The following is a 13,651-nucleotide window of genomic DNA, read 5'->3' on the forward strand; positions in this document are numbered from 1 at the left end:
TAATTTAATGAATACTTACTATTTACATAACACTATAGTAATTTTGAAAGTGGATAGAGGAGTTTGAATGGGCTCAACTTGAAAGCAAAAGCTTCTTAAGGTTTATGTGAATAGGACTGATTGAGTTTACATGTCTCCTTTCCACCCTGATTAATCAAAGTAGAGTTGATACTTATATGCCTACCCTTCACTTGTGATCTTCAGAGATTATTTAGGACTGATTGAGTTTACATGTCTCCTTTCCACCCTGATTAATCAAAGTAGAGTTGATACTTATATGCCTACCCTTCACTTGTGATCTTCAGAGATTATTTAGGTGTAATCTATGTGTTCCACATTTTGGGGAAAACATAGAAAGAGTGGCTTCACTATTATAAAAGCAATATGATTGTCCAGTCACTTAAGGCTAGTGACTTCTGAGGTGGAATAATGGAGAAAGTGGAGGGAATATTTTCTTCCTATGTGTCTGGGTCTTTATGATGATTGAACAGGTAAACTAGTAACCAAGGATGAGCTTGAGCTGTTAGGAAAGGATCATTATCAGGTTAGATTGGAGTCAAGTATTTCTTTTTATTTTTTTTTATCAAGAGCCTTTAAATACCATTTGGCAAGTCAGAGGGATTATAATATACACTGGTTGAGGGAAAACCCACGCTGATTCAAGCATGCACCTTTTATGTTTTTAACTGCTAAAAAAAATTAAAGTTTAATAAATATGGACTCTTTCCCTGAGGAAATGAAAGAAAATGGAAACAAAGTGTCCAAGATGTCCTATGCATAACTCTTTCTTCCTTGTGACATATAGCTAAAGGTAGCATATTGAAATGAAAGTAAGCATAAGAAATAGGAAGAATTAGAGGTTATGATCCATAATGATGCTAATTAGATCATCTGGGAAGTTTCTGGAAGAGGAATATGAGGAATTTTTATAATTGTCTCTGGTTCCTCTACTATCTTGCCCCAAATTACTAGAAAAACAAGGAAAAAAGTCCCTTGAGAGAGAATTAGCAATACCTGGTGGAAGACTTGAGACCTGTATTCATATATGTTTGTGTATATCAATTAGAAGCCATTAGGATTATGTGAAAACTGATATGAAAAGGGAGTTGACATACTTTGAGTAATATGGGTATAGATTATTTAGGAAGATTATATTATATTATGGAAGATCACCTGAAGGAGGTAGCAAATAATTTGGATGAGGTAAGATGACAAGAGCTAAAATATATATTTGAATACATTTTCTTCACAATAAATGTATGAAGTAGGTAGCATTAAGGAACTTTATCTGTTTTACAATTGGGAAAAGTGAAAATGAGAGATGTTGGCTCATATCTAATGTTACATAGCTTATAAGATCTGAGGCAGAATTCAAATTCAGATTTGCTTTCCTCCAGGTTCAAATATCTATCCATTATGCCATAATACTTCTGCAAGATGAACCTTTAGAAGAAGGTTACAAAGAAAGACAAAGGGGTGGATTGGTAGAATATTGTAGAAAAAGAAAGGGCCTAGTGCAGAAGAAGAATTGGAAAAGGAACCATCATATGTTTTATCATTTCGAAGTGCTATAGAGGAAACCAGTCCATTTCTTTCTTTTTTGTGATCCTGCCCATATTACAAAGGTTGCAAAGTCATATAAATGAAATTTGTTAACACAAAAGATTTTTAAAAGTATAAATTCATTTACAATGATTGATTGAATTGAAATTGATTTTTAACAAATGAAATAGAACTATATAATGGATGTTCCAAAAATTATAAAAACAACCCTAAAACTGCAATAAGATTTTTGGGACACTCTATGTATTCATGCCATCTATATCTATAATCATATTTGCATCTATAATCCTTATCTACATATAAATATATCTATACACAATTAATATGTAAAGAACTTTGAGTAGCTAGAGAGGTTAAGAGTCCTTGACTTGGAGTTAAGAAGATATGAATTTGAATGCTGAGTCAGTTGTTCATCCTTGGGCAAACCATTTAACATATCTGGAACTCAATTTATAGATAAAAATGAGAGAATTGAACTTAGTGAGCTGTAACGTCCATTCTGGCACTGAATATGTTATTCTAAGGTCTATAATAAAAGCATCTTTTTAATAGTTTGCCTCTTTAAGACATCATTAAGAAGAATTTCTTTCATAGTTTCAACTTAATACTCTAAAATGATATTAATAATTGTTGATCCAATTGAAAAGTAGTTTTAATCTGGTGGCAGCTCATTCCAATTCTAATTAGGAAAATTAATGAACTTTCTTTCATTTTTTAACAAATAAAACTTGTGCCTTGCATGTCACTATTAGTTAGTATGATGGGACAGATGAGCTAAGGAGCAATGAAGTTAAGATGTTGTTCTGCTTGGAAAAAAAATTGCTCTTTATTTCACTCAGAATATGTTCCTATGTATTTCTGAATTCATCTTCACTTTCCATTTCCAGGAATTACCCAGTCATTCTTGGTCTAGTCAGTCCTTCTGAAGACATTGATGTCAAAGAAGAGCAAATGCGAATTTGGACTGGAAGAACAGACAGTGACATTCTTGTGCTCCGGAATCTACGGAAAAGTTATCAAGGTTTTGGCAAGAGGAGCACTGCTGTGAATGATATTAGCTTGGGAATACCAAGAGGCGAGGTATAATAGACTCTATTTCCAGGCTCATTTGGGGTCAAAATTTTGTAATCATAAGCAATTGTTCAGATACGTAATATTACGTTCAGAGAGTGGGAAATCACAGCTCAAAGGGACCTTTCAATTGTAGTAATTTCTATGAAATGGATCGTAGTGGACTGAGAGAGAGAGAGGAGCTAGGGGCTATTTACATAGTGAATCTATTTTTTTAGATTGATACTGTTTTTTTCTTTCATGGCTTGCTTTGGTTTTTAAAAATACATATGACATTAGAGTCTTAATGATTGTTTGTTTGGATTGTGAAACTGATTTTTTTTGATTGAGTAGGAATATTTTATGGATTAGATTAATTAAGGAAATAGCTTCCAACTCTTACTTGGAATTTAATACTCTTTAAGTGCCCAATTAAATATATGTAGTCAAATGAGACCAGGAAGGTAAAGGAAATTCACATACTATAACACTAACTGGGAGATGTTTTCCTAAATATGATGCTAAATCTAGCTGAAATGTTTAATCAAAGCTGACAGAAGTAGCATAAATTGCTCCTGATTTGCTCTTAAATTGCAGATGTAAAAGAAAATCAGTTCTGAAAATAATTGCTCTTAATGATGGCTAAAAATGAAAATACCTTGCATTTATTTCTATTCTCCCTAGGAATTCAAGTACCAAATAGACATTATCTAACTAATAGCTACACCATGCTTGTAAAGTGGGAGGTAGACCCGGTATCCCATTTTGGAAATAAGAAATTTAAAGCATAAAAATTTAAGTGAGTAATTTAATGTGATTCAATGACCTAGTTATATAGAGGAAAATCATTTAACAATGTAAAACAGAAATGACAATAAATATAATTCTATTCAACAAGTGTTGAATCAATGTAAACTATATTTAAGGAATTCTGCTAAGCATTGGTACTAGAAAGGTCCCTCAATATAATCCTTGCCCTAAGCGGCCTGCATTCTAAAAGGGACTTAAGAGTTCACTATTATTTAAGGGACCTATATAATTGACCTAATTCTACTAGTGGTCAATGATACGGTTTCAGCATGTTTATTATTATTATTATTATTTATTCCTTTTTCTCTCTATCTTAATTTTATGGTTTAAAGATAAAGAGGAACATTTGAAGTTAATTCATGTAAAACTACTATAAAAAATCTGAGATACAATTCTAGCTATGGTCTTGCAGGATTTTATAAGATATGGTGCTTACAAATATTCCATGCCTGCATTTTGGAGGAGAAGAAATTGAGGTTTAGAGGATGGAAATCATTTGTTAAAGTATAATTTTTTATAGAGTTTTACTGTATTATTATTATCATTTTTTAAAGAATCCTTTTAAAATTACTTATTTATAACCTATTGATCAATAAATCAACCTTTATTTACTGTCTACATCACAACAAATTCAATGTTAGGTTTTTATGAGGGAATATTAATAATAAATCATAATAATTAAAACTCATATGTATAAACTCATATGTATTTGGAGAGATATGATAGAAACACAAAGTATACGGATTTCTGAGATATGATTCATACCTAATATGTGCTTAATAGCAAGCAAGTTATTAATGTAAGTTGAAAAAAGGTTGGAGCAGTCAGTCAAAACTTTGGGGGAAAGACTGAATTCAAGCTACATCTGAAAGGTTAGATAGAATTTGTAGAATCTAGTCAAGCCACTTAACCCCATTTGCCTTGCAAAAACCTAAAAAAAAAGAATTTGTAGAATAGAAGGAAATAGAACAGGCCTATCACATCAAAAAAGACCTTGTTTTTTGTGCTAGTTAAATAACTGATTGTAGGCAATATAGCTTTTTATTCTTATCTATCAATTTATTTATTCATTTATTTGTATATTCATTTATTTATCTCTATTTTCATTGATTTATTTCTTTATTATTCTGTTGATTTATTCTGTTGATTTATTTATTGGTTTGTTTATTCATTTATCTATCAATTTATTCATTCATGCTTCATTTGTTTATATATAGAGCTTGGCACTAAGTGACTCTTAGCAGCCTGTGCTCTACAGAAACTAAAGAGAAGTACAAAAATCTGAGAACCGGGACACATAATTTTGGTACATAAGTGTAATCATTGGCAAATGGGTGATGATCAGAGAATGTCTGAAAGCTGTTTAACTATAGTGCCTTGAATTCAATTGAATTCAGTTACTAGATGTTGCCTTAGCAACGTCTCTTTTATTTTAACAACTAGTTCCTTCTTGAAAGTAATAGTTTGGTAGAAAGCAGCAATTTCTCCATCTTTGGTACATCATAAGAGCTTAATAAATGTTCATCATTTGATTGACTAGGTTAAAATCCTGTGTGCCATACTTATTAAATTTGTGCCCATAGGTGAATTATCTAATTTCTCTGGGTCTCAGTTTTCTTATATATACAAAATGGGTGTTTCAGTTTTGGACTTTTTCATATTACATCTTTTGAATGTACATTTTTATTGCTCTTGACTCTTAAACTTTTTGTAGTTCTGAATGAAGTGGGCTCTTCCAAATCTTTATCACATTTATGAATCACATTCTAATTAATCTCAGTGATAATTGTATGGTAAAATTTGCTTCCTTGGATTAAGATGTCTAGTTTATAGAAAGACATTCAGTAACTTGAATATGACTCATATTTTGTGCATTTTTTAGATGCAAGTGCTCTGAAGATTTTTAGAGGCAGGAATTGTTTTTTCACCTTCCTGTATTTAGTTTCCTGTGAATTACTGGTTATTCCTTCTGCATTTAATTTGCTACCTTCTATTTTATCTAAAGTTGCATTGCTTTCTGCTTTCCCTTCCCTTTTCAGTTTTAAACCAGTTTAGTAAGATTTAAAATATTTAAGACAAATATATTTTATTGCCTTAATTTTTGGATCCTACCTAGGCATACTCCATTTCTGACCAAGAATATATGACCCCCGCAAGTTCATTCAAAGACATGCTCTACACAAAAACCCCATTTTCAGGCACATATTATTTAACTGCATGTCTATTGGTCAAACCATTTGATTTATTCTGAAGCATCTATGGTCAAATGGTGTCAACAAGAGTAATACCAGTTGTTCCTTCAAGGATTCCCCCCTCTCGAATTTCAAATTTCTAGTTTTGTTATCTCTTTTTTCCTGCCAGTATTGCTTGTCCCTGTATGAATTATCAGATGAAGTTTGACAATTCTCTGAAGGCTCTCTGCCAAGGAGTGACTACATGCCAACAGTTCTTTCTAGTGTTCATGTCAACTTGACAAATAACTGCTTTGTATTGCTCATCAGAGAGTGACCAACCTCCACTTCTTTCTCCTATTATTACCGGATAAATTGTCTCCTGATAGAACCTGTTAATCAACATCCTTGTTCCTTGGAGAACAAGAAGCTTCTTCCTTTGGAGAGTATCCATCTTCCTCCTTGAAAGACTATAATTGCATTATAGCAATTACTTAGCTTTAAATGTTTAGTCATCCTCTGCTTCCCTTTGTCATATAGACCAATTTCTATTCAACTGGTAGAGGTTAGGATTTCCCTTTGGCTTTGGTTCTGTATCTGTTGGCAAACTACACATCTTGGTTTCAGTTTTCTCATCGAAAAAGATGGAGGATAAACACAGATAACCAAAAATTCCAAATTATCTTGTTACAAGTGAAATCCTCAGTTATATCTTTTTTTGGTTGCTTTGTGTTGAATTCTTTATGACAAATGTCATGCTGGCAGATCATGAGTAATTTTTTTATCTCATTTGCATCTTGCCATCACCCCATACAATAATATACTAACTTCAGAATTTTGGAATAGCGATTAGCAAATTTTTCCAAATCCAATTGTAAATGGAAGCTGCTCAAATTTTCTTTTGTGTAAATATCTCAAACAGGACATTCTAATAAAAATCTAATTATCTGTCTTATTTGCTTTCTTTCTACTGATAGACTTTACTTGTCTGCCTACAATGGTCTTAATTTTTGCCAGACTTTTGATATAACAGATATTGTAAATGGTAATGCCAAGTTATAAACTTTACCAAATAAATTAAACTTGGCTTATCATTTAAACACCATATGACTATATTTCCTCATCTGAAAAATAAAGAAGATAAGAAGAGGCAGTGTGATATAGTTGAAAGGGTACTGGTTCTGGGGTCAAGAGACTTATGTTCAAATCCTGCCTATGGCACTTATTACTTGTGTATGGCACTTATTGCTTGGACAACCTCACTTAATTCCCATAGAAAATAGTATTTCCATCTTTAAATGAAAGTTGAATCTAATGGCTCCCAAGGTCCTTTATCCTATGCTCTTTTTTTTGGTATTTTATAATAAAACCCAGAGCCAAATTTAACTGAAAATAAATATCATTGACTATTACAGTTCTGATTATTTTTCTAGTCTCTTTTCTTTGATATTTCATAATAAGACCCAGAATTAAGAGTTTAATATGAAATTTAGATGAAAATGAATACCATTGACTATTACAGTTCTGATTATTTTTCTTTTCTCTTTCCTCTTCATCTCTTTGGTGGTTAGTGTTTTGGCTTACTGGGAGTGAATGGAGCTGGGAAAAGCACAACATTCAAAATGCTGACCGGTGATATCACTCCATCTTCAGGCTATGCTGCCATCAGGAATCCAGGAGGGTAAATGAAATTTTTTTTCCTCTGAATTTAATATACTCAAAAAAATGATAATGATCAAGACCAGAGAAGCCCAAGTTCTTCCTCAATCCTTTGAACTAGAGCCTAGGAAGTGTTTTTTCTTCAGAATTGACTGTGTCTTTTATTATTTTCAAGCCTCAGGGGGGAAAATGAGCTTTCAAACTTGAATGGATTAAACTATTTAATATCATTTCATCATACCTATATCACAAGAAAGGGGCCTGAATAGTGTTATAGGAAGGAGCAGAGGAAATAGTTTATTTTACAAGTCATTAATACTAATTATAAGCTTATCTAGGGGTGAGATTATCTCAGGTTAGCCTGAAATGATTGAGAAATTTGTTGTCCTTGTTCTCTGTCTTCCTTGTTTCTTCACCCCACCCCACCCCCAAAAAAGAAAAGATAAAAAAAAGCTGAAATGTGGTAAGAAAAGACCTAAAGAATTATTTTATCGTTTCCACAAACACATTAAAAGATATTAAAATATGCTCTACTATGTTTACCATAGCAAAAAATGAATTATATGTTTCTGAGGGACTGGGGAAAGATAATAATTCAAGCACCTGCATAATGAAATTATATTATGAAAGTCATGATCCCTGATTGTACAATCCCTGAAATTTGATTCATAATTAGCAAAACCTTAATACCTTCTTTGCTTTCAAAATCATACTTTCTTGCTCAGTCTACCAGGGCCGTTCACACTTCAGTGGGTATGGAATCTCATTATGGTGAATTTTTCTTTGCAATAGGTAATTAATCCATCTTTGCCTTTTCATCCCATGCCCATTTTCTTTCACTACTCCTCCACAGAGGATTCATCCAGTATGTTGAATCTAGGTGGCACAATGGATAGAATTTTGGACTGAAAGCCTATTCTCAAATCCTGCCCTGGATACTCATTATCCATGTTATTCTGAGCAAATCAACTTTCTCAGCATCTGTGAAATAGGTCTGATAATATCCCCTATCTCCCAGGGTTATTGTGAGGGTCAAAAAAAGTAAAGTATTTTGCAAAACTCAAAAGTATTATAAATATTGGTGGTTTTCCATTGTATTCTATATATTTCAATGAGGACTTAAGTTATATTTATTCTATCTCTTTATTATCACTCATTCTCCATATATGACTGACTACTCTTCCCTGACTCCCTTTTCTGATTACACAATTCCTTGTTAGTATTCATTCACCCAGGTATGTCAGTCAAAATAAGAAATATGTTGTCTATTTGTGCCAAATTGGCATTTTTCCACCACTGTTGGATGACCTTAAACTTTAATTCTTCGGGGACTTTGGTATATTTTGAAACAACAAAAGAAAAACATCAGTATCAAAAAAAGATAAAGTTTTGTTCTGGGGAGCAGCTTTAAAACAAGTGTATATTTTTCCAAGTGCAATCTACTCCTCTCTTTCTCTTAATCAATTTTGAACCTTTTGGTTACCTCAGGATAGAGCTAATTACTTCTAAAGAAAATGGAACAATCTGAGGAAGTGGGGGCAGTGATGAGGAAAAGAGTTGAATTTTTTTTAAAAAAGAGGCTAAGGGAATATGATTATGGAATATCAGAACTTATATTTTATAGCCCTTTTCAGATGAGAAGCACTTCATATTTGTTTTTTGAGTACCAGTGTAAAAAGTTTTATGTTGATACTGTTAAAAATACACAGCAATATAAGACTGCCTCCCTCCTTAAAGACTCTAATCTGGGTGTGAAAGCAGACCAGAGATAGAGTGCCAGTAATCAACTAGTGGTTTAATTACTTATTTTCTTTGATAGGAAAAAATGTGCAAATTGGAGATTTCTTCCTGTTTGGAGTTCTACCTTACTTCACTGGAAGCAGATATTATATACATGATTGTAATGGGGAAGAGTGGGAGACCATCTAACTATGACAACACAGGTGTCCTCAAGTCCCATGGGAATGGTTATTAATTGGGTAGTTTTGGTGATACTAGGTTATACAATTTTCTGATTCACTTCACAACACAGGCAAGTACAGGTCAGGGAAAGAATGCAGGTCCTCTCAGGATTGACAATTTGTTATAGACTACTTTGTTTTCTCTGATTCCTAGGCCAGAGAATATCAGTGCAAACCCCCTGTGAAGCAGGTAGCACATATAGCTTCCCCATATGATAGGTGAGGGATTGAAATTCAGAGGACTGAATTTACCAAGGTCATTTACCAAGGTCACCCAAATAAGTGACTGGCAAAGCTCAGCTGGAGTTTGGGTTTACCTAACCCGTCCAATGTTGTTGCCTTAGTATCAGCTTTCAAGACTGTTTCTCTCTTTTTTTTCTCAGTGGCAGCACTCTCTCTACAGAAATTAGCTCTAAAAAAAGGGACTAATATAGGATCTTAATTAGAAAGATTCTTGTAAGAAATAGAAAAAATATTTAAAAATATTCAAACAATAAAGCCCCTAAAGCTTTAGCGGCTGAGCAAGCCTTGCATTCACCATATTAAAGTTAGTTCAAAGATAAAAATCAAATAAACTTCAATTACAAGAACCTTGCATTTTTTTGCAAGATTGAATTGACTTGGGTGTTAATTTCTGTTTCATTTGATCTGTGATTTCATCCAAGTCTGGGATTGCTGATGAGGTGAGGAATTTCTTTTTTCAATGTTGATTATTACTTATTTTATGACTTTTAGTCATTGAATTGCTTTGGGGTTCTGAAATGTTAAACTAATGACTTATCCAGGATGAAGTTCCATAGGTTGAACTCAACTAGATTTTCTTGACTTTCAGGCCTTCTTTTTTCCCTCTGACATACCTGCAAATTAATTAGGATTTTGCATTTTTATTAAAAAGGATTAAGAAAAAAAGAAAGAGTTAAAGAAGGAAAGGAAAAAAGAAAAGAAAACAAAAGAAAGAAAGAAAGAAAGAAAGAAAGAAAGAAAGAAAGAAAGAAAGAAAGAAAGAGATTTTGGACAATTGGTAGAAGACAAGGGTCCCTAAATTTAAAATTAGGAGGTAACTTTTTTACCTTACCACAGGAGACATTAGTGACAAATTCATTGGTCTGAGAGGTAAGGAACTAAAAGCAGTGGTTAATTTGGAGATGGAACAAATAACACTCCAAGTAGACATTGTCCAACTCTTGGTATCTCTTAGAGTAGGGATTAAGTCATAACATGTGTTACCTGAGTAATCAGACTTCCGGAAGCCATTCATTTAGGTGTTCTTATTTATCAGTCTCTGATTATAGCAGTGAGACAAATCACCAAGTTAAATGGGAAGATTGGGAGATGAAGATATGAACACATGGTACTTAACACCTGTCTCAATTTGCTTTTTTAAAGATTTTTAGAAATCTTTAGGGAACTGTCATTTTTAAATTGACTTGTAAGTTATAGTATCAGAGTAAAATTATTATGCAAAATGATGATGTATGACTGACCTGGCTTACCTCCTCACTTCTTTTAACTACTTTGGGTAAGATTAATGCACCGTGAAATATCAGTAGGCTGTTTCTTTTTACGCTAAACAGATGCAGAACTAAGAAACTTATTCTAAGCACCACTTCCTCTGTAATTTACAGTTGCATTTGAAAAACCAGAAGCAAGCACCATTTTCAAGACATTTCTTATTAATAACTTAAATAAATCCATTGATATGCATCATAGTATAAGAGATTTAAAGCATTATACCAGCAGATTTCCAGAGGGTGAGGGTCTGTCTACATGTCAAATATCCTTAACAGATATATGTGTGTGAGAGAGAGTGTCTGTCTGTGTGTGTGTGTGTGTGTGTGTGTGTGTGTGTGTGTGAAAGTTGCTTTGACTAAATGATGACAAACAGTTACCTATTTAAAGTTATCCCCAGTGTTTGATAATTATTTCTAATATTAAGAAATTATATTAAAGAGCTGTCACATAAACAGAACATCAGAAAAAGATGGGATTTTTAAAATTTTCACCTGGATAATTTGCCATTATAGCAATATGATGTTTAATGTATTTTATTTCTTTTTTTGTCTTATGAAGTACTTTTAGGGGAAAAGAAAAGTCATTAGTTATTTTTTTAGTTTGAAGAAGCAGCATAGAATAGTGAAAATTGTTATATTTGTAATCAGTGATTTTGTCGTTGTTTAGTCATTTCAGTATTCATAGGGAAGCTAGATGACTCAGTGGATAGAGCACTGACCTTGGAGTCAAATCCAAGCTCAGACACTTAACACTTGCTAGTTGTGTGACCTTGCGCAAGTCACTTATCCCTGATTGCCTCACATTCAAGACCATCTCCAGTTGTTCTGATTCAAAAATGGCCACTTAACACAGAAGACTCTGAAGGAGAAAGTGGGGCTGGTGACTTAGCACCCTCTTACTCAGATTGTTATGAGCTTGTCATAGCATTGCCTCCTTGATGTCATGGTCTTCTTTGAAAATGAAGGACAAACATCATCATTTCAGTCTTTGTGATTTCATTTGGGATTTTCTTGGCAAAGATGTGAGAACAGTTTGCCATTTCCTTCCCCACCTTATTTTATAGATGAGAAAACTGAAGTAAGCAGAATTAAGTGACTTTCCTTGGGTCACCCAGTTAGTTAGTAAGTGTCTGAGACTACTTCTGACTTCATAGCGAGAGTCCTTTCCACCATACCAACTGGCTACCCTTAAAATCAGTCATCATGAATACAAACCTTGCCTCACACTTGGGTGGGTCATCCTGGGAATGTCATTTAACCTCATTTTCCCTGAAGTAAGTCCCTAGGATTAATCTAAGAACAAAAGAATTTGAGAAAGTTCTAACTAGTTATGTCTAGAAAGTTCTAGAACTAGAAAGTTCTAACAAGTTCTAACTCTACTCTTTACCTATATTACCTTATCCAAGAGATTCCTAGTTTCTCCCTCAGTTTTGTGCTTTTTAAAAATGAGGTAGTAGATGTCCTTTTTTATTTCGTGGGAGCAATGGGGTTAAGTGACTTGCCCAAGGTTACATAGCTGGCATCAACTCTCTGAGACTGAATTTGAATTTGAGACTAGGGCCAATGCTCTATCCACTGTGTCACCTAACTACCCCCCCCCCCAACTGATGACTTTTAAGATCCCTTTAAACTCTAAATCTGTAATTTGGTGATCTACTAATGAACAGATAGGAGGAAATTTGCATAAATGGAAAGAATTTTCTCATGAAAGGATTTATATGATGAGGCATATATTCACATATTCCTAAATTTTTAATTTAACACATATTAAATCTAATTTAAAAATAATATTTCAATATGCATCTTTCTTTTATGATAGAGCTCACAATGCCAAAAGAATCACTGTTATTGTTCTTAAATATATTTTTACATTCATGCCATTTAAGAACAAAGACAACTAAAATCAATCAGTATCCTTTGTTCTCTTTTGTGGGCATCTCAGTCTCCTAGTAAGTCGTGAAGATTAATTTTCTCCTCCATTGTCATCAATCACATGATTCCTCTTGGTTCCCAGTTGTTAATGGAATGTTGGAAAGTAGGTTATTAATTACCAGGTATTGTGAAGGTTTGGATGATGCTTTGATAAGCATAACTTGCAGTCTAGAATATGTGACTTTTAAAGATGTCTCAATGTAATTATTTTACCTTAATGAAACTAAATGAATAATCTGCCCACCAACCCATCCCTGCCAATCTGTCGACAATGTGAGTGCATTAAGTACTAATCACTTAATAGATGGAGATTTCCTTTCTTTCAAGGAGAAGGAAGCAGATAAATTAAAATTCAGGTTAGAAAAATGCGCTGGTGATTTATTATCAGTGAACATTCTTGTTAAGTATTCACTGTGTCTTAGAAACTATGTTCAATGTCCAGGATTGGGAAAAAAAAGAGCAAAAACACGAGTACTTTCCTGTCCTCTAGTTGCTCACATTTTAATAGGGGAGACAATCTGCAAACAACTAGGTACATACAAGACACCTGCAGTGTACACGGGAAGGATGCTTGATGGGAAAGTGAAGACTGACAAAGACCTTGGTGGTTTTGAGGTTTGAAGGACCCCAGGGAAGCCAGTGGCAGGAGATGAAGATGAGAGCATTCTAGGTAGAGGGTACAGATACTAAAAGGCTGGGAGGGAAGAGATGAACTATTGTGCATGAGAAAAAGTGAGTAAGAAGACCAATGTCCTCTAGATTAGGTAAAGGTGAGTCAAGTTCAAGAAGCCTAGAAAGACTTCAGGAAAGGTGGTGCAAGTCATAGGGAGACACTGGAGTGAACTGATTATTTAGGAAAATCACTTCGGCAGCTGAATGGAGAATTACCTAGGCACTGAGTAGTTAAATGAGCTCCCCATGGTCATGAGTCTAAAATAAGCTAGAGGAAGACATGAAGCCAAAATCTGATTTTCAAGTACCTCTCCATTCTATG

The 13,651-nt window shown here is 33.7% G+C and overlaps 1 protein-coding gene across 1 annotated transcript in view; it reads left to right on the top strand.

Moving 5' to 3' along the window:
* Window positions 1-13,651, top strand: part of ABCA13 (ATP binding cassette subfamily A member 13) — a 493,610-nt gene that overhangs the window by 359,206 nt on the left and 120,753 nt on the right. The window contains exons 47-48 of the mRNA XM_074199032.1: window positions 2,451-2,643; window positions 7,166-7,275. Coding sequence (XP_074055133.1) covers window positions 2,451-2,643; window positions 7,166-7,275 — 303 coding nt within the window. The remainder of the gene's footprint in view (window positions 1-2,450; window positions 2,644-7,165; window positions 7,276-13,651) is intronic.

Source organism: Macrotis lagotis, chromosome 8 (assembly GCF_037893015.1).
Source record: "Macrotis lagotis isolate mMagLag1 chromosome 8, bilby.v1.9.chrom.fasta, whole genome shotgun sequence".
NCBI lineage: Eukaryota > Metazoa > Chordata > Mammalia > Peramelemorphia > Peramelidae > Macrotis > Macrotis lagotis.